This window comes from Amblyomma americanum, chromosome 4 (genome assembly GCF_052857255.1).
Source record: "Amblyomma americanum isolate KBUSLIRL-KWMA chromosome 4, ASM5285725v1, whole genome shotgun sequence".
NCBI classification, from domain to species: Eukaryota; Metazoa; Arthropoda; class Arachnida; order Ixodida; family Ixodidae; genus Amblyomma; species Amblyomma americanum.
In genome coordinates, this window is record NC_135500.1 from 128,218,474 (window position 1) to 128,238,795 (window position 20,322).

Genomic DNA, 20,322 nt, shown 5'->3' on the forward strand with positions numbered 1-20,322 from the left:
ACACCTTGTTCATGGCCTCATCCTCGGCCGTGATTTAGGCCCAGATTAGGTCGTAAGCGTAGAACAGCTTGCGGTGTAGCAATCCATTCAGCAGATCCCATATCCAGAGTAAAAGCACGACGCGCTTTTGAAGCGTTTTGAGGACACGGCATGAAATTAGCGTGATCAAGCTGATCTGTAGGAAGCCGATGTACTTCGTGTAAGCGGTGCTGTGTTTCCAGCTATTCACAGAGGCTAATGAGCACGAACTCGGTGACCACTAAGAAGTACGTACATGACGACGTTCAGCTGCTTCCAAACATCCCTACTTACGCGCAGCATGCCTACACTGTAGACCACCAATACAATCTCGAGCGAGTACAGCAGCGCATAGATGCCCTGGACCAGAGGTAGGCAAATGCCCGCATTTTTACTTTTCCTCCTTAGCGCTCACCCTAAGTTTTAAATAAATGAGCCTCCCTCACCCTCATTTTGAAAAGTTATCCAGCCCTCCCTCACCCTCACTTTCAAAAATTTGCTGGCCCTCCTTCACCCTCACTAACAGTCTTTTTAAAACTCGACTTATTTTTTGTAGTCCGCAACTTCTGCCGATATTACTGAGTAATAAACACACAAGACAAGCCCTCAAGGCACTTTTGGCGAGAGCCTACATGATTATATTGTTGTGCGTGTATGTGTGCCTGTGTTGTTTGAGCTAATACGTGAGGCAAAACCGGGACAGTTACGAGTTGAACCACAAAATATCACTCTGCCTTTACTTCTAGCATGCACTGCATGCATACATGTGCCCTGCACTTATAACATTTCATTGTTATCTATATGCACTGCTCAAATGAGTCCGCATGTTGTTGTGTCTATGTACAAAAACTAATGCACGCCAAGAATATTTAGAAAACAGCGCAGTAGTGCTTACAACGACGATTACAATAAATGCTAAATACAGAATAGACCCCGAACAAGGAAAGTTTGTAGGTCGCTTAATTACTATTACCTGCTTCTAATCTCCCGCCATTTAGTGCGGTGTGCTGCACGATGCTTCCATGCGCACGGATGGAAGATGATGAAGATCACGCTTTTAAACTACAGCGTCAGAGGCGGGCAGTTTAACACGCGTGAACGCAGGTACATGACGAAGACGACGACATCGCAACCGCAGCTTGAGAGCTTGGCAGTTCGTTCAGGCAGGATTTCTCCCAACTGATTGTTCATTTGAGGGAAGTGTATGAACCGACCTACTTTACACCGGAGTGGCACTCCCTCTTGGTGATGTGCTCAGCCTTACCTCGTGTCTAGTGCTCTTTTTGCAATGTGTTTCGTGGCATTTCCTAAATGGTTTGTAAATAATTTAGCTAATATAAATAGAATATATTTTGACAGCAATAAATACGATGCTCTAAAAAAAAGCTGTGGCTTTAGAGAAAGTAGTGGCCTGAAGCAGCGGCCAGCGTAACTGATTTTTTAGCAGCGCCACAGTTTCGCATCCCACTCACTCAGATATGAAGTTTTTATTTCTTTAGTGCCTTCCCCCAGTCTGATGCTGGCTTTTTGCTGCAGTCAGGCTCATATGCTGTCACTTAAAACAAAGCGTTACTCAGGCCACTTCAAAATCAAACGTGTTGCTAATATGCAACATTTGGTCTGAATAATGGTAGTCACTAACTCCTCGAGTCTGGAATGAACAAATCCTGTGGTTGCCATTTTAGTGCCCTAGTGCTTCCACTCTGCCGAAAAGCGGTTGTCTCTCTGTCCGAAACCTGCATATAGCACGTGGGCCACCTTAGTCACGTGACATTGTGAGGTCATCGCAAGCTTCCCCCCGGATTGTGAGCAAACCACCCACCGTGGCAGTTAAATTAATGATTAGTCGCAACAGATTCCTCAGAAACAACGTGGGACTCACAAGCCCCACCGATGGCAGCGCCTGCCATCGCAAAGCAGTGGTGCATAGCTTAATCGCTGCATTTCTACGCCGGGAGGGGAATCGGGACTCCTAGGTATCTGGGAATGTAGAGAATGACCAATTCTACAGTAGTACAAGTCTTAAATGATGCAATATCACGTAAACTTACACCATATGATATGTCAACCAAAGTGAGCAAGTTCAGGTCAAGCAAATGCATAGAAAGTCAAAATAAACCATGCAAAACCGGCACTAATGGTGCTAGAGCACGATAATTCGTAGTTAACTCCAAGCTGAACTGCCCATGATTTCTTGCTTCCACATCTACGCATCATCCAAACGCTGAGTGTCAGTTCTCTTCCATGCCTGCACTATGGCAACGCACTATGGCAACTCGCTGCACTCAGTGTTATTTACCCTAAGGCATCTCGAGTGATAGCGTAGTTTCTCTCCCTCATAACTTCTCTGACTGGTTCGACTACCTCCCGCAACACATGCATGGACTTTGTATTTCAGATTCAGGCTCTGGTTCAACACCTCGAAAACATCTCTTGCCACTTGTCAGACCGGCTTCCTTCATGACAATCAAGGACTGGGAGAGAAGTGCTACTTGAAGATAGAGTATGTCTGAAAAATGAAGAGTCCTCGATAACTTTACATATATGCATGTCGCTCTCAAAATCTTTATCTCAGTATATAGCGAAATGGCAATAGCTCAATAGCCGTTTGCTGAATCTCTCGTTACACTGCGGTAACATCCTGCGAGTGTTGTTGTCTGCGATACGGAATATTATACTTTCAACACTTTTCGCTAATAAGTCTAAACAACGAGTTGATGGAATGATCGATGTTTTGGTTGTGTGCAGCTGTGCATAACGCACAGGCGAGGATGGAAGAAAAGGGCAACTTGCTTTGGACCAGAGAGCAAAACCAATGTTTTATTCGCACATTGATTTCATTCGCATTCCAATCGCACATACATCAACTGCACTTCACTGATTATATCTTTTGTTTTATTTATCACTCTGCATTCTTTCTCATCGTCAAAGGCACCCAAGACATCACACTCGACAGATTTAGCGTTTGTCAGAAGTGTACGCTTTGAGCGCACACAATTGGAAACCATGCCGAAGTATAACACGTCATAAATAGTACACACCAAGTCACAACGAAAGGGTAAGGAAACAATGATGGCGCTGAGGAGAGAGAAGGGTATGATTACACAAAAAGCTGAGACAGAACATTATCAGGAATTTGGGACAGCACCTCGCCAGTGCCGCTAAGCCTAGCGGCCTATCATATTCTGTTTAGCAATCGCGTGTTCAGTCTCTTTCTTACATTACAGGTGGTGTCAGCATGCTAGTTTTAAATGGTCAAAGCCATGTGCCACCTGATGACAGCCAAGGGAACTAGAAGGGCTTGTCCCGAAGTCCTGGTAATGGCTGCGTGTGGCGACACAATGTGGGCAGTCACTGAGAGTGGTTCTTTTTTTCTTTTAATTCTTCCGACTTTTGCTTCCAACCTGTTCAGATACGCACATCATGCTTAAAGGGGTCGAAAGTTGATTTGAGTGACGCCGCTGTGAGTGGTTGGTGGCATCCTCTTAAGACGCATCAGTACCGTATTCAAAGAGAGCCCTTTATTTTTTTGCTTCCTTTGTTGAGGCTACCTTTATGAAGGAAAGTACTTAGTTACATCTATTACGTTTCTTGAAGCTCATTCTTCCAATCAGCTTATCCGGATTATTTATAAAATAATCCGCTGTGGGAGCTTTCTGTACTGACAGGAGTATCTCAAAGCACGACCTAACAAACAGAGCAAGTGGCTTCAATAGCTTTAGCTAGCAGTAGAGGAGTCTCGGTTTTATGACGCCATCTGCCGGAAATACAAGCATAGCGCGCATCTGCGTAACTCTATCACACCGGGAGTAATACATAAATTAGCCGCGCACCTCTCCTCGTTTAGAGTGCTGCCATGCTTTATTCATGACTCGAGCTGCCACCACCGGTAGATTTTGGTACTACAGTTTATGAAGTTCCTCTACATTGAGGGACTTTAACAGTCTAATGATCACAGCGCTGTCTAGCTCGAATACCACTTTGCTACGGCTCTCAAAAATGGCTTTGCAATCTGCCTTTTAAAAAAATTAAATTATTAGGCAGTCATTATGTGCAGCATGTTTTACGAGTGTTGTCAGCTGGCGTGATTGGATCGTAAAAATTATGCTGCGTTGCTGTTTTTACCGCACGTGTGTTACACCTGCAGCTTTCCCAAGAGGAGCTGTAAGAAGAAGACTGTCACCGAAGAAAAGCACCCAAATTCGAGATACTCCTTCATGACACTGTGCATTTCCAGTGCACACGAGTGGCTTATGCTCAAATAAAGCGGAATTCCCGTGTGACAGCAGACGCAGGACGATTCCGTAATCAGTGTGGACAAGAAGTTAATGTTCGCACGGAATTTCAGTTTACTTCCGAGCACCGCTACTTGTAATGCTCCTATTCCACTTATGTGGAATTTCTTTTTTAAGGAACTTTCAGGAGTAAAATTTGGTGGAAAGGGAATTTTTACGGGGAACAGGGAAAATTTTGAGAGCTGAAATTCATTTTTTTTCTCAGATTGACCGGGTTTTCAAGCTGCTCCTGGGAAAATGGGCCTGAAATAGAACTTGTTGGGTCTAACTGACGGAATTTTTGATAACAGCAGGAACATAACTTTTACGTGCATTTTTTTGTGGTCTTGATATCATCACGAAACTAGAGTACCACTCTTCAAGTTGGCCCGGTTGCGGGTGTTTTCAACTATTTGCCCATCATTTCAGTGTCACACCGTCAAGTTTCTTGCGACTGGCAGCCAAGTAAAGGATGTGCTGGTTACGACGAATAATTGTGCAGTACATGACCCACGACAGCACACATACAGTGCATGAAGAAGGATCGACCAGTACTGGGAGAACATAGAACAAAGCATCAAAAAACGTCCACATACAGGGTTACGCAAATCGACAAATCTGTACAAAAGAAAAAATATATATGTATACAGTCACAGCGTGGTGCGCAAGCACACAGCAGCACAACTTCAAGGGTGACGCAAAGCACGACTAGATTCGCTAAGAGACACAAGATATAAAGAAGGGGTGTATAATATCTGAGCGGCGCACTTTTTCATCACTCCAAAAGCCCACCTTTTTTTTTTTCTTTAAGTAGCTACTTTTTCTGCGTCTCTGCATTTGATTGTAAATGCTTATTTGGCGTAGAATAAGCATTGTCTCCCCTCGATACCTCAGGTGAGTCTACACTGACGTCACATGTGATGAAAGAAACATGGAAAATTGAAATGATGGAAGCCAAGGCTCATCTTGAAACCTGCAACAGTTTCTATTCAGAGCAGAAAGATTTAGATGAAGATAATTTTTTTTAAGGTTGCATGTACTGTGGTGGCAGCAAAAAAACGTTAACGACTGCAAAACTATAGGACGGCAGCTAAAAACGTTAGTCGACTTTCTGAGAGTACAATTCATTCTGCGTGTAGGAAGAGCTTTCCTGCATTTTTTAAACTGATGCCTTGCTGTGCACTCTTTTCCTTTAATATTTGTTGCGTGCACCAAATGCCGCCCTTATTGCACCAACCTGTTATGCATCACGTTTATGAATTATCACTCTCTCTTTTTTTATACAAAATGAAGCAAAGATCAACTAACAGCCGCAGGTAAAGGCGCACGCTGAATGTTTTGGGGAAAATTCCTTCACCACTGCTGCATGTATGGGCCTTTCTATAGTACAGTTATGGCAGCAATTCCAGGCCTGCCGGCAGAAGCATGGCAACAAAGAACAGCTAAGCTCAAGTCATATGTAGATATGACACACTCGTATCTCGCTGGTCCACTTTTGCATTAAATGCTCCACTGCGCTTCCCCGGCCATGAATGCCTCGTGACGCACTATGTATTTGCAGCTTTGGTTCCTGACACACGAGAGACGCAATAATTTTTTTTATAAAGCAACACTTAGTTTTTTTTTTGTTTTTGTTTTGCATACTGCATACCCTGAACACTTCTAAGTGGGATATGTTGAAAGCCCTCAAAGTGATGATCAGACAACACTATTGTTGCCCTCTAATAAAGCGAGTTGTCCTTTCATTTTTGAGGAAAACAAGAGGCTTTCTTCCTAAGATGATGGCATACAGGTCGCAATGGCAACACAGTATTTTACCAAGCCACTCAAACTTGCTCTGTTTTATTTATCTCAGAGTTCATACCGTAAGCAAGCATGTACACGGAATCTGTGACGTAAGTACTTTTCTGGCCTACTGTACAGAACTGTCATGTGAGTGACCTAAAAAAAAAAAATGCGGTGAATAATAAAATTGAGTGTCTATAATGCTTTCCCTCACTCCGGTGTACCGCAGCTATGCTTGGATACAAATTACTTCACACGTCGCATTCATAAATGGCATATATTCAATGCTTTATACGTATTTTCAAGACTCGTGACAAAGAGGCGTGGTCTTTTCTTATATTGCGTCCTTTCGCAAAGGAGAACGAGGCAAGGTTGCGGCATTGCATTTTTTCGTAAAACAAGCAATATGATTCAAGCCACTGTTGGCGGAAAAACACGTTCCTTGATAGCTGCATCGACCAATAGAGACACAACTGGTTGTAGTTCTTACCTACAGAACATAGGTAGAGCCACAAAGTTTTCAAACTATTTCACTGTTTCCGCAGTTCCTGTTGCACAAAACAACAGAAATCTTCTTCCTTTTGATGTAATCGCTTTTTCTTTCTGAGCTTGACGGCAAGGCGAGGGAAATACGAGCAGAACTGGGCGGCTTAAGGTCGAGGAGCTGAAGGAGCGGGTATGCCTATTGACCCTGCCCTCTTGCTGTACGGGACGAACGAAGCGACAAGGAGGAAAGAGTGCCGTCATTACGCGATCGCAAAACGCAAGACGGCGTGTCCACTGCGACTACAGTACAAAGCTCTATTTCACAAGATTCATTTATAAAGGGCTATGCGCCACACGTGACTGTACACCTTGCAGGCGTATTAAGCGTCGTCAAAATAGAACTCCCTCCACATCTCATCTTTACACATGCTCACCTAACCTTTACTTCGAGCAGGATCACATGCTCCTTCAACACGCACCACAAACGAAAAGTATGTGTAAAAACAAAAGTGCTCTCATCCAGTCCCCAGGGGCAGGTTTATGGGGCACTCTTGGAACAGGCGATTGGGATTGGGGCAGTCCCATTTGAACCATGCAGTTCTTCCGACTTTTTCCGTAAAAAAAAAAAAAAAGAGGTTTCTGTGTAAAGTTTCTGTCTTGAAGAAAGGGGGTAGTGCTAACCCCTCCCCATAAATCCGCCCCTGCCAGTCCCTGCAAAAAAGCTTGTCCAGCTCACAGGCATGCCGTTCGAGACACCAACCTCGGTACACAGGCTCAGCGATACAGGCGCTGTACCACCCCCTTTGTGTTGCAATTGCTATCTCGCGCTGGTCATGTGCCTTTCTGTCGAGCAAAAACATTATCTACAGCACAACGTGACGTCCTATTAATTGAAACTCTTCTGAAGCGCGCAGGATGTGTTTATTTACAAATCGCGGGTACATGTCACAATTTGCATACTAAAAATAAAAAAGTGACTCAGTGTGATTAGCTAGAAGATATGACAACTCATGATTGTACGATACAACTTGTACATAGCCAGCTTTGTGAATATTACCATGTAAATGCTAAATGCACCTATGTTGATGCTTGGCATACAGTGTCTCGCATTACTTACTGAAAGTCTTTTTTTTTTTCGCAAAAGTTGCACGTTTTACCAGAATAACCTACGGCCACATGGGGCAGGTAAAGAATTATCATCTTGATTAAGTCAAGTTCTTCATCCTTTGCAGCTTTATTCCTTTCCAGCTTCATTTCTGCATGGTGGCGGCATTGATAACTCTACTGAAGAGATCACCTCCTAGAAATCACTGCAGTAGGAGGTCTCACATGTGGTGACCCATCGTACTGAACAGATTATACAACTTTGGTAAAAGCTGTTTCTAGAACCCTGTGAGAATAAAGCAGTCTTTTCGGAAATTGCATCGTTTGGTGTTTCTTTTGCTCATGCAATTTCTAACAAACGTTTTATGCGCTTATATGCAAGTTCAAATCGATAAAAACTTAACGAAGTGCTTAGTTACAATAATGCTTTCTCTTGCAGTAGGCAACAGAATAATGCGGCGCTCGAACTTAAATCCTCAGAGTTTAATTTTTGTATCTTTAAACCTTAGTAGTTCATTTTACAGGAGGCACCCTGTTCATGCTGAAGCTGCTCGTAAACGTTTGCCACGGCAGGTTGGGCATGGTATATCTAGTTCTTCTGGCTCGCACATTTTCACTTGCCGTGTTTTCTTATACAAACAACTTTCAAAAACGTCTTAAACCACAAGCTGTGTAGCCTGTGATAGTTTTTCACAAGAGAACCAAAAGAATTACTAATAGCGTCCAAGCAGCCAAGATACAAATGCTATTTTTATGCACACTTGACAACCATCAATGTCACACATGTTGGCGCGCAACATTTCGAGGCAATAACTGAGCTAAATACACGAACAAGGACAAATAACTATTTAGTCACTCAAATTATACTGAAGCACACGCACTGACAGTGAGACTGGACATGAAACTTTACTGGCCCTGTGACTCTGTTAATCAATCGAAGACCCCGTACAGTGCACATGGTGACGGCTATTGTTACTCAGTGAAGGATCATATACACAAGACAAAAAGAAAGCTCTAGACGTGGCCTGATTGGCCACCTATATGCTAGAGCCCTTTTACTGAGACATTGAAGCTGAAAGCGCGTAACATTGGTCATGCAGTCACCTTGTAGATGCCATCAATAATAAACCTGTAAAATATCCAACAATGTCACATTCAGTGTTTTGGCTTCATCAAAAAAAAAAACATCGAAAGGTATCTCACACGGGATGTGAAGTACCTGTAACATATCAGCAAGGTGAGAAGGTGCGCATGTTTTAGGACTTGAAATGATGCACACATATTGTTTGTAAACATAAGGGTTAAGTTCAATTGGCCGTACAGAACACAGCAATATTTTTGCGTCAGTTACCTATATGTATACATGCATACATTTTATGTATGCATGTTTGCTGAGCTGCCAAACAGTGTCATGCGTGCCCTTGGAGGCGTCACACATACTCCTCTGCATGCAGGTAGCCACCCTTGCGTCGACAAGTCTTTGAAGCTGAAGCAGCCAAAAACACACATGAAGATAAAAAGAAACAGAGAAGGAAATAGGCCATGCTTGTCTAGTAAGTATATTTGCAAGCTCGGAGCTTAGTGGCTGGTGTATACAAAAAACCTGTAACTTAATGTGGCTTACCATGACTCGCTGTAGGGAAAACAAGTTTTCCCTCGTGTGTATGTACAAGTTACCCCTATATTTACTTATTCTGCGCGTTCAATGAACAAATAAACAGAAACAAAAAGCGGGCTGCAAACGTATACAGTAGGCCAACAGGAAACAAGATGTGCCCTTGTTTTTGGCGGGAACGGATGTTTTCTTCCTTGCATTTGTGTCACCCAGGACGCCCAGCAATGAGAACGGACGAAGACCAGCCAAGTCTTCAGCCTGTGCAGCAGCCGGAGGCGGTGGCGCACCTATCTACCTTGAACCAGCTGGCGTCACAGGATGGGAGGCAGGAAGGTGCCAGAGTCCTGCAGAGGGTCTCCGTGGAACTTGTGACCATTGATACTGCTCCCGCAATGGCTCACAGAGCTGCTTGGCAGGAGCGCTGTGCAGAAATATATGGACACATTTTCGATGTGCTGTTATAACGAGGGATACAGAGATAGAGAGAGAGAGATGGACATAAAATTGAAATGAAAAGATGCAGAACCTCATCCTCTAACTCAACTCGATTAGGCTGCAAATAGTACAGCTTTGAATCATGAGCAGCAATCCCACACAAGTGGTAAGTCAGGTGTCCGCCCAGACTGAGAGAGTTATTGTGCCTTTCCTTTCATCTCGGTGCTGATCTGACCGATCAAACCAAATATGCAATGGTGTCCCATTGGCAGCTCTGTTTGCAAGATGACATCAGCGCGCAATTCGTACTCACGGGACTCTTCAGAGGAGGCGCTTGTGTCGCCGCTTGAAGTGGTGGCTTTCCTCTGCTCAGTTATCTTCTGTTCCGTTGGCCTAGCACACTTGTAGACCTTGTAGGAGTTCGATAAGCTGCCTGAAATAGTGAGGGAAAATAACAGAAAATATGTATTTTCAAGAAAGTATAACGCGAGAGCTTATATAAAGCCCCGTGTCACAGAAAAGCCGGTTTTGGCATTGCCTTCGGTGTGAAGGGAAAATTAGAGCTATATTTGATTGCAAGAGGCTTCCATAGATGGCACCAGCTGCACCAGAGGTGCATCGGAAACCTGTGACCTTCAGGTCACCGGCTTGCGAGTCACACTACCGCTACGCCACATAGACACATTTGTGCAGTTTGGTTACAAGTATTTTCAAGTAAGAAAACTGAGCCCGAAGTCTTGGGCTTGACAGCGTGGTCTCTCAACCACCATTATAGGGGAAAAGTCGCTATCTGCTCTACCTGGATGGCTCCTTTAGGCGCTCTCTATCCGACCGCTTTTTCTTGAAAAGATCACTCGAGGCAATTGCAGTGCCCGAATTCAAAGTACAATGCTTTTCGCAACCTGCTCTCCGTTAGTTAACCAGAGCTAAGGTCCTCTAAAAGGCTTTATTAAGAGCCACGACTTCTGACACTCCGTGACAACATTCAAGCTACGAATTTCACCGGTATTCGAGCAGGCAATATATTCCGCCATTTTCACTTAACTTTGTGCACAGTATTCCTCACTAACCACCCATTTGACATCAGCTATGAATTTCTGAAAGTTTCGTAAATCTGAGCCAGGCTCACGATGCGGCTTGCTGAAGGGAGCGAATTTTTCTGACAACTGGAAAAAAAAAAGTGGTAGGGTTTTAATGCGGTTAAGCTGAGTAGATGTGCGAAAGCTTGTGTTCATTCGCCTCTTATTTTTGGCATCTGCATGTGCAGGCAACCGCATTTCTCGCTCTTCACCTTCACACTCTGTCTCCATTTGGCAGCAGCTGACGCGACACCCTCCTCGCAATGGCTACAGCTGGCGCGACGCCCCTCCAAACTTACCCGAGCTTCCTCCCATTGCCTGCAGCTTTGGCGACGCTCCTGTGAACCACGACCGGCTTTATGCTTTGAGCTGACCTGAGTATACCCGAGTTATTCCGAGGCTTTACACAAGATTCTTGGTTGTGTTTAACCCCGTGAATTGGTGATTTCGCACTAAAACTCTGAAAGGGCCATGAATTAAAGGCGGGAGGCACTCTGCTGAGGTGTAGGGGTGTAAATAAAAGGCTCCAAACTTGCCTGTTTCTGTCTCCTTGACAGTGATGGCCTGCACCGTCTTATATATTTGCCTCGAGTCCTTGGGCATGGCAAGCCAGGAATGCCTCAGTGCCTCATCAGGAGTCACTCGGGTTTCGGGGTTCCACCTTGATGTGTGGGTAAAAAAAAAACTTTATTTTTGGTGAAATTCACGTTTACGTTTCGCGCATGTGCCGTATCGTCTTGTGACTATAATTTACTTTGGGTAATTATATAATACTTTCTCACACTCTCTTCTGCACATACACAGTTCAGTGACTGGCATAAATTTGCAAACCACACTTTTACGAAGTCATTTATGATGAGCGATATCAGACGGAAGCAAGAAGAAGCTGGCTTGGCATTTGGTTTATCCAGAACAGTTTCACAGAGACATTAGACACGCTGCGAAGCGCCATGAGAGCTATTGAAACAGAGCCGGTTCATTTTTCAATGGTTGAAAAATATAAAATAAAAAAAAAACACTGGAGCAGTTAACAGTTGAGGCTGCTGTTGCGCAGGGAAAATGTCACTGTAGCAACAAAAGTTGCTTCGAGACGCGTGCAGTAGCGTCCAAGATGCAGAACTATCGCAAAAGCCAGTCATTCTCGCAGGTATACGCTTTCTCTACACGTCAGTCATAGTGGCGTATAGACTGTGCTTGAATGCTTGAAGACACAGTCGTGCAGGGCAGTCATGTACACTCAAAAGTAACGGCCAATTATATTGCGGGTTCGCGAATTGTATGATAACTGAATGCGTCTTGAGGCACAGAACCATACATACATGGGCACTGCAGGCAACGATACTGCTTCAAGTGACAGCTAAGTGCATATTTTTCCAGCAATGGTGGGCGTGCATTGCTTCGAGGAGTGAGCTTCTATTACGTCCTCTATGTCACAGTAGAGGAGCTTGAGCATCAGCCGAGTTCATGTGCCAGAAGACCAAGATTCGAATCCCATGGAGTGTCGCCACAGTTAGCACGATTTATGCTTCAAGGAGTGAGCTCCTATTACATCCTCTGTGTCCCAGGAGAAGAGCTTGAGCATTAGCCTTATGTGCCGGAAGCCCAGGGTTCGAATCCCAGTGTTGCCACAGCTATCCACAATTTAAAAAGTAAACCAGGCCAGTTTCAACCACATTCAAATGTTGACCTGAGTGAGCATAAAAATGCATTCCTCTATCCTTGTTCAATAGCTGGCCACCATTTCCCAATTGAAAGCTAGGGCTTATTGGTGATCAGTGGGAGAGTAGTTTATCGTGCAGTGGATGCAACTGGAGCAGGTGATGGTGTTAATATTATCTTGCGAAGAGGAAACAGACTGGTGCGAGACACGCAATACAAAGAGCAGATAAACAATAGTTTGCTAAAGCAACAATTAGGTTCCAAAAGTATAGGGATGTGTAGCCAAAAGCAGCAGAAAGTTACGAGGACAGATGGGAGTAGAAAATTTGCTAGGATCGGATGACCACAACTGGTGGTGATATCACACTTATGCAGTGTGCTCCACCTATGTAGCACAGTTCCGAACTTCAAATGAATGATGGGGCGTGAAAAAGGACAGAGCCCAGTCAAAAAATATGACAAAAAATTTTGTCATCCTGTCATTATGACAGATTTTTCTTTAGTAGTGTGAAGTCTGTTGTTGCAACATAATTGACTGTCCTTACAACAGAAGACTGCACAATGCTGCAGCAAATCCTGTTGTTACTGCAACAATTTCTCTTGTCAGGTCCCAAAATATTACAGGAAAATTTGTTGTTACAATAGAAAATTTTCTGCACTGTTTTTGATAGATAAGCACTGTGACACACACGTACGATACACCTATTTGGAATAATGCGCCAACTAGCCAACATCAAAGTACTACTCATGTAACAGAGGTTGGTGCAACAGAGGAAGACATACGACACTGCGGGAGGTCATGAGTCTGACCAGCTTTTTAAATCTAACAAGCGCCGACTGTATACTCACACGAGGCAGAGGGAAAGAAAGTCGACAAACTCCTCGTCGTTGCAGCCTAAAACAGCAGCCAGCGTTTTCGAGTTCGGTTTTCGCTTCTTTCCTTTGCTGTTCTGAGTTAGACGAGGAACGTTCTTCGAATCTGAACCAGAAAGAGAGAGAGGAGAAAGAAAGAAGCGTTAAGTGTATAACACGTGCTATCGCGGTTTTATATGTGCCTGTTCAGGCGATCACAGGGAAATTGTGCTGAAAGTTTCTCATGTTTTACATAATGTAAAAGCTTTAGTTCACAAAAAATGATCCAGTATTAACTGATCCTCCTCTTCCTTCATTCGAAGCACGTTTGAACATCCTTGCAGATGCTTTACTTTTTCTTTAGTGGAAAACTTGGCTAGTTCGCTGCTTACCATGTATGATGCGAAAAGTCGGACAATTCAAACTTTAAAAAATGCTGTCTGAAGCGCGATAATATCTGAAAAGCAAGTAGCCCTGCAAGTAGGTTTATTGAAGCACTGCCAGGTGTTCTTCAGTGCTAACTCTTGTCTGTTAAAATGGGGGGGCATGCCTCGACTGGCACAGCTCATTTGAATTGTGAGCCACCTGAGGCTGCAGTTAAGGGATCGAAACACGGACCGTATTATATAAGGACCCATTACACATTTTCAACTTAATTTGACGTGATGCCTGTGTGACGTCAGCGTAAGGTGAAAGAAGCAAGTGGCCAATCTCAGAAATCACAACGTAGTGGGTCCCGATATAGACGATAGCCTAGCTTTGCCATTTGCCGTACGCACCGGCTCGCCATCGGCCGATGCCACCAGGCACCAGCCAATGGCCCGGCCACTTTTCGCGGATGCTTGAAAACCGCTGCTACGTCAGGGAAAAACAGTGACCAATGCCAGAGGACGAAATGGATTCCAAATGGATCCGAAACGGGAAATGGATAATGTCTCCTTACAGAATACGGCCCCAGATTTCATGCTGCAGTTCCTTTTTCTGTTCTGTTTCGTGTGCAGATAAGATCAGAGTGTTCGATCCTCTTTCTCTTTCAGCATTCTGTCTTGTTTTGGCGAGTTCCGCTGACACCTGTCAGTGTCAGGAAGAGATAAGAGCGGCACAGTACCGAAGAAGAGCCTCCTGCGCGTTGCCAGCTCGAGGACGGCGACGGGCGGCACGCCGAGCACCTCCATGATGCAGGCCAGCTGGTCGGCCTCGTGCTCGCCCGGGAAGAGGGGAAAGCCCGTGTAGAGCTCAGCGAGTATGCAACCCAGGCTCCAGATGTCGATGGCCGTGCCGTACGGAAGACCCAGGATCACCTCCGGCGACCGGTAGAACCGGGACTGGATGTACGTGTACACCCTCTGGTGCACGAAGCAGGAGCTGCCGAAATCTATCACCTTGATGGCGCTGCTGCCCCTCTGTTTGAGAAGAATGTTTTCCTACAAGGGGAGAGAAACGGAGGAGTAATGGCGGTTGGTGCGTAACCAATCGGCAAGCGGCCTCTATATGCGCCCGTATGGTCAAATGAAAGACACGCTGTTTCCATAGTTGGTCTCCTCATGCCCTCTACGAAATAAAGAAAAGAGGAACTCATTCTTTGCAGTCTTTCATAACAGTTTAATGTGAAATGCCACGCACGTGAATTGGTCACCAAACGCTCATGATAAGCTAAGAGACAATTTCTGTGCTAATGTTATACACGAGATATTGAAAGGAGCAGAAAACAGATATTTTTTAATTGGCTCATACCGAGATAAACATTGCGCGCAATGTTTCAAAAAGTTGTCAGAGGCGAGGGCCTTCGTATATGTGATTGCCTCTGCCATAAAGTGGTTACCTCGACTCAGCAGAGAGCATGCCACAACAGTGCCCGACGTGCCGTGCTATACACTTACAGGCTTGAGATCACAGTGAATAATCTTCTCTCGGTGGAGGAGCCGCAGGCACTGCACAAGGGAGTAGGCGAACCTCCTGATGAGATTCAAGCTGAAGCCTTGGTAGTTGTTGTTCTTGATGAGTTCGTACAGGTTCATCCTGTAGACAGAGCATGCAAGTAGCAGCACAGTTACGACATGGGGCATGAAAATGGGTTTTTACTCTAAACATTCTTTATAGTGAAAGCTCTTTGTAGGCTGGCACAGAATACGGCTAAACTATTTATTGCTGACGTTGAATATAAAGTCAACAATGAGATTACACGCCCTCTCAAGACCATTCAAGATGCTTCCCTTCATTTATATTGCCACCGTTCAATTGAAGAGAAAACTGCCCCCGTTCAGTCTGGTTGACAAAGCCTCCCAGTAGCAGTCATGCTTGCATTAATAGGGCGGTTGCATTTCGCATTTCCCAGAGCATCACGGTGAAACAGTGCTTCATCATTTGCGCAGTGGCGTCGGCATTCAGAGGCGAAAAGCACGCACCATCCATACCACATTACGTTTTTATACGAACGCGACAAGAAGTGCATCGCATATTTGCAACATGCATACCCCCCCTCCCCTTTTCATGAATCCACCCCTGGCTGTGCACACAAAACTTTGGCATGTGCAGCGACTACCACTGGTTGGTAAATGTCGAGGACTAGCAATTAATAAAGGAATAAATACTTTCCAACTCTGCAGTGTTATTGCTCTAAGGAAACTGAAAGCGCGTGTAACTGTATACATAGTTGCAGAATGTTTTTGTGCCACCGAGGAAAGCAACTCACCCCATCAGCTCGAACGTGATGCACAGGTGATTCCTGAAGTAGAAATAGTCGTACATGTGGATGACATTGTGGTACCCGTCCCTGTCTTTCTTCTTCAAGTGGTCCAATATCTTCACCTCGATGAGGGCCTGTTGGTGAAACCTGGAACCAAGTTTGACGCAGTGGGATGGCTGCAAGGGTGCACGCACGCGTCGCCCACACACAGACACATACACAAGCATGCACTAAGTGACGGATAAAGTTGGAGCTAGTGGCGCCGCAACATGACCGTCGGCTTTGCTCGTGCCCGCGCCCAGCCATGACGAATGTCGCGGAACGCACTCCATACAAGAGACCCAAGGGTTTTGAGGGAGCTGGCTTCACGAACGCAACCTAAAGACACAACGCCTAGATTATGTGGCCACATCACAATAGATCATGTGGAGAGGGCGTGCTGAAAAAAAAAATGTCACTTAAAAATGTCACTTAAGGTCACTTAAGACTGCTCAAGTGCAGTGAAGGCGAATGCACCGACTTCTTTTCAATTCATCGGAGAATCCATTGTAATCCACCCTTAATGTACCAAATCCGCCGAATCCAACTTAATTCGATGTATTCCACATTTAATCTACCGCAATCCATACTAATCCAACCTAATTCAACGTAATTCGTTCTTAATCCACCAGAATCCACCCTCAATATGCTACCATCCACCGTAATCTAAATTAATCCATCACACATCTGCAAATTAATTTAACGTATTAAATTCTTAATATAACACAATCCACCCGAATCCCACTTAATTAAACGCAATCCGCCGGAACCCACCGCAATCCAACTAAATTCTGCGTAATCAATTCTTAATACACCGCAATCCACCCTAACCTTAAAACATTAAAGTGACGAGTGGAAGTCGAGTTGACGGGCACGCGTTTACACCAATTCGAATCGCCCGCGGTTGCTGTTGCTGAAAGACACCGATAGATGGCCACACACTATTCACCGTTTCGCGGTTATTTGCTGCCTAACAATAGGAAAGAAATCGTAGGTGAGCAGAGTTTCAAGCACTTGTTAACAACTGATAAAAAGCGAGTTAACGGGGTATCTAATATTTTTATGGTTCTGATGGCCGATTTGTCCCGGCCTTGGAACCGCGCGGTGAGGGAGGCCTAATTTAACTAGTGATGTTCGTGGGACGAAGAGTTACGAAAGAAAAAAATGGAAACCGGCACTCACTAAGCATTAATACAAAGTAAACAAAAACATATAAAGGCCGCAATTCATTGGCCGCTTGTTACAGGCGAAGCAGACCAGCTGTCAGGATGGCCGAGTGGTCTAAGGCGCCAGACTCAAGGCACAGCCTTGCCCTTGTGAAGGGCTCGGGAATTCTGGTCCACGTATGTGGGCGTGGGTTCGAATCCCACTTCTGACACATTTTTTTTTATTTATCCAAAATTATTGCGCATTGCGTTACTTTGCTTCCAGCCTTAGAAATTAAAGTCCTTTGCCCGAAAGGCGCGTAACGCGCATCTACACGGCAAAGCGTCGAGACCTTTGCGATAAAGGTCCGTAGCAATAAAGGCGGCCGTCAGCGGCCTTAATGTTGCTTAAAGGAGCAACCCAGACGGCAGCGCCAGCTAGCGAGCTCAAAGAATAAAAAATTGACGCAATTTTAATTTTGAAACCGTAAAAAAATATCTAATTTATCTTATTTAATGGTTAATTTTGCGTTACAGTGCACTTAACCGTAGAGGAGGCTATGACTAAAGACATCCACACTGCTAAGAAAGGACTTGAACGCTTTTCATCAGCCGCATCGACACACACGTGCTTGCGCATCTCGCTTTGCTGTTTTTTCTTCGTTTGCTCTTTGTTGTGTGCGTGTTTTGAGTTTGCTTGTGTGCACAAAGACACAAGCAACAAAGCACGCTTCTCGAACACAACGAGGAGCCGAACGGAAATGTGCGCCTACCGTGGTCGGACCGAGAACGATGAAAAACAAAAAACTGTTTCAAAATATCCGTTTCTCACCGTCAGAACGCTCGTTTATTATCGTGATAGCTACTTTTTTCAACATAAACGAAAGCACTCTTAGCTGAAGTGCTACCGTCTGCTTTAATTTTATAATGTTACTAGCGCCGCTTCACACACAGCGGTGACTTTTGGCATTCACGGAGGCCGCGTTCTAGCTCCTTTGGATTTGCCGTGTAGCAGCGTCGCTGCTCCTTTTCGGTTTTCCTCCTTTAGTGCAATAAGACAACTTTACGGCAAAGGCCGAGAAGAAGTCCCGTGTGACAGGGGTATTAATCAATTAGTAATATACAAATGTGTTCACATAGACACAAAACTACTAATAAATCACTTGCGCTCAACTTATGGTTTATATTCGACTGACCACATTGCGCAGCTCAGAGCCCGCGGGGTTCATTTCCGGGAGCCTTCTACATGCAGCGGGACTTACTTTTTTTTTTTTTTTGCTGTAGTGCTTAATTGATGCACCTACGTAATTGCGGCGCGTTATGGACCAAACTCGAAATGCTAATACTACCTGTGTCAATGTTGCGGCCTCGCTGTATTGACAAGATGAGAAATAATATTAGGAATGCAAGGTTGTGATATGCGCCATAACCAAACGCATGCCGAATCGATCCGGAAGGGCTCCAAATTAACAGCTGTTATGCAAACGTTGCCTCAAAATGATCTGGTTGGTTCAATGCAAATAGCACAAATGTGTGGACATCACAGTTTTTTTTTTTTTTTTAGTACAGCGAAGGAGAGCGGACAACTGGAGACTGGGTGTCAGCAGCTTCGTCGAATTTATACTGCTTAGAAAAAAAAAAAAACACGAGAGTCAGGGAGAGTCAAACGCACCAACTGACTGGCGGTTCTTGCGCAGGGACATTTAGAGGCTTGTTTCAGTGATGCTGGGTATACAGTATTGTGCGTTTTTATCGCTGACACTTTCAAAAATTTCCCCGCCTCAACCGCTGGCTCGTTTGCGGTGAAACTGCACACAGAGCTTGCGTATTATGGTAACTTTTGTATCGTAGCAAGTTTGACAATGGTACTTACTTAGTTCAGGCGCACATGATGCGAAAACGTAAGCGTCTACGAGAGATCGGCGAGCTAAAACCCGCAGACGACGCTTTTTCGCTGAGAACCGGCAGTGGCGCCATCTGTTTTCGGCAGCGGAAAACGTCACGACTAGGCCGCCGAGGCGAGCGTTGCAAGGAGCGCGGGCAAATGATGAGATACGCCTGAAATTGGTTTGTTTTTCAGTGCTATAATTTGAAATTACTTAAGATGAAGCAAATGCCGAACGGCATATTCAAAGGGCCCGCGCTCCTTGCAACGCTCGCCTCGGCGGCCTAGTCGTGACGCTTTCAGCTGGCGAAAACAGATGACGCCACTGCCGGTTCTCAGCGAAAAAGCGTCGTCTGCGGGTTTTGGCTCGCCGATCTCTCGTAGACGCTTACGTTTTCGCACCATGTGCGCCTGAACTAAGCAAGTACCATTGTCAAACTTGGTACGATACAAAAGTTACCATAATACGCAAGCTCTGTGTGCAGTTTCACCGCAAACGAGCCAGCGGTTGAGGCGGGGAAATTTTTGAAAGTGTCAGCGATAAAAACGCACCATACTGTATATGAGCGCAGAATTTGCCCTTGAAATCTGGAATTGTTTATGCGACCTGTGAGATATCAGTCTTCTCCGCAGTGTCGCTAACTTGTTCACCGATTATAATTTATAGTATTCACAATAACGGCACGCTGCTTACTGTTTTCTCGCCATCCTGGTACAAAGTAAGTTTTTTTTTTTAATTGCCACAATATGTCAAAAGTTGTTCCTTATTTAGTTGGGCCAAAGTTGTACCAAAGTTGGCATGGTTGGAACTCGCTGATAATCCGGCGCAAATAGGGCGATTTGATGCCCGGCGCTATCATAGACTGCTGTAAGTATATAGTTTTTGTTGAAAGTGGCGATGGATGAGAAGTGGACTAAACTCACCTCTTCTTGTTACGGATGATCTTGAGCGCGACGTGCTCTTTGGTATTGTGGTCGTAGGCCCTGATGACCTGGCCGAAGGAGCCCTTCCCAATCACCTCCAAGATTTCATACCGGTAAGCGATGTGGTCGTGCATCACCTGCATCGCACGGCGCAATTAACAGCTATAGTGCTCGTGTCATCGCATCTGCTGTGTTCGTCACCTCTCCGCGGCAGTTATGCAGCCACGGAGAATCCTGGCAAATTTATATCAAGAGCTACGCAATAAAAATGGCTTAGAAAGTCGAAGACGAGGTAGCCGCCACCATTTATCAGTTGGTAACATGCGGAGGTCGCTG

The 20,322-nt window shown here is 44.9% G+C and overlaps 1 protein-coding gene and 1 non-coding gene across 3 annotated transcripts in view; one reads left to right on the forward strand and one right to left on the reverse strand.

Annotated features, from left to right (window-relative positions):
• Positions 1-2,817: 2,817 nt before the first annotated feature.
• LOC144128345 (dual specificity tyrosine-phosphorylation-regulated kinase 4-like) overlaps positions 2,818-20,322 on the reverse strand; it is a 213,570-nt gene continuing 196,065 nt past the window's right edge. Inside the window, exons 5-12 of one of the 2 annotated variants that reach the window (XM_077661681.1) lie at positions 19,987-20,123; positions 16,000-16,140; positions 15,188-15,326; positions 14,416-14,731; positions 13,305-13,434; positions 11,333-11,457; positions 10,031-10,150; positions 2,818-9,703 (exon numbers count right to left, since the gene is read on the reverse strand). In XM_077661681.1, coding sequence (XP_077517807.1) covers positions 9,594-9,703; positions 10,031-10,150; positions 11,333-11,457; positions 13,305-13,434; positions 14,416-14,731; positions 15,188-15,326; positions 16,000-16,140; positions 19,987-20,123 — 1,218 coding nt within the window. In that variant the 3' untranslated portion in view covers positions 2,818-9,593. Of the gene's footprint in view, positions 9,704-10,030; positions 10,151-11,328; positions 11,458-13,304; positions 13,435-14,415; positions 14,732-15,187; positions 15,327-15,999; positions 16,141-19,986; positions 20,124-20,322 lie in introns of both variants that reach the window. The other variant, XM_077661680.1, reaches the window with a different exon arrangement.
• TRNAL-CAA (transfer RNA leucine (anticodon CAA)) lies at positions 17,295-17,410 on the forward strand. The gene is made up of 2 exons: positions 17,295-17,332; positions 17,365-17,410. It is a non-coding gene; the product is annotated as a tRNA-Leu (tRNA).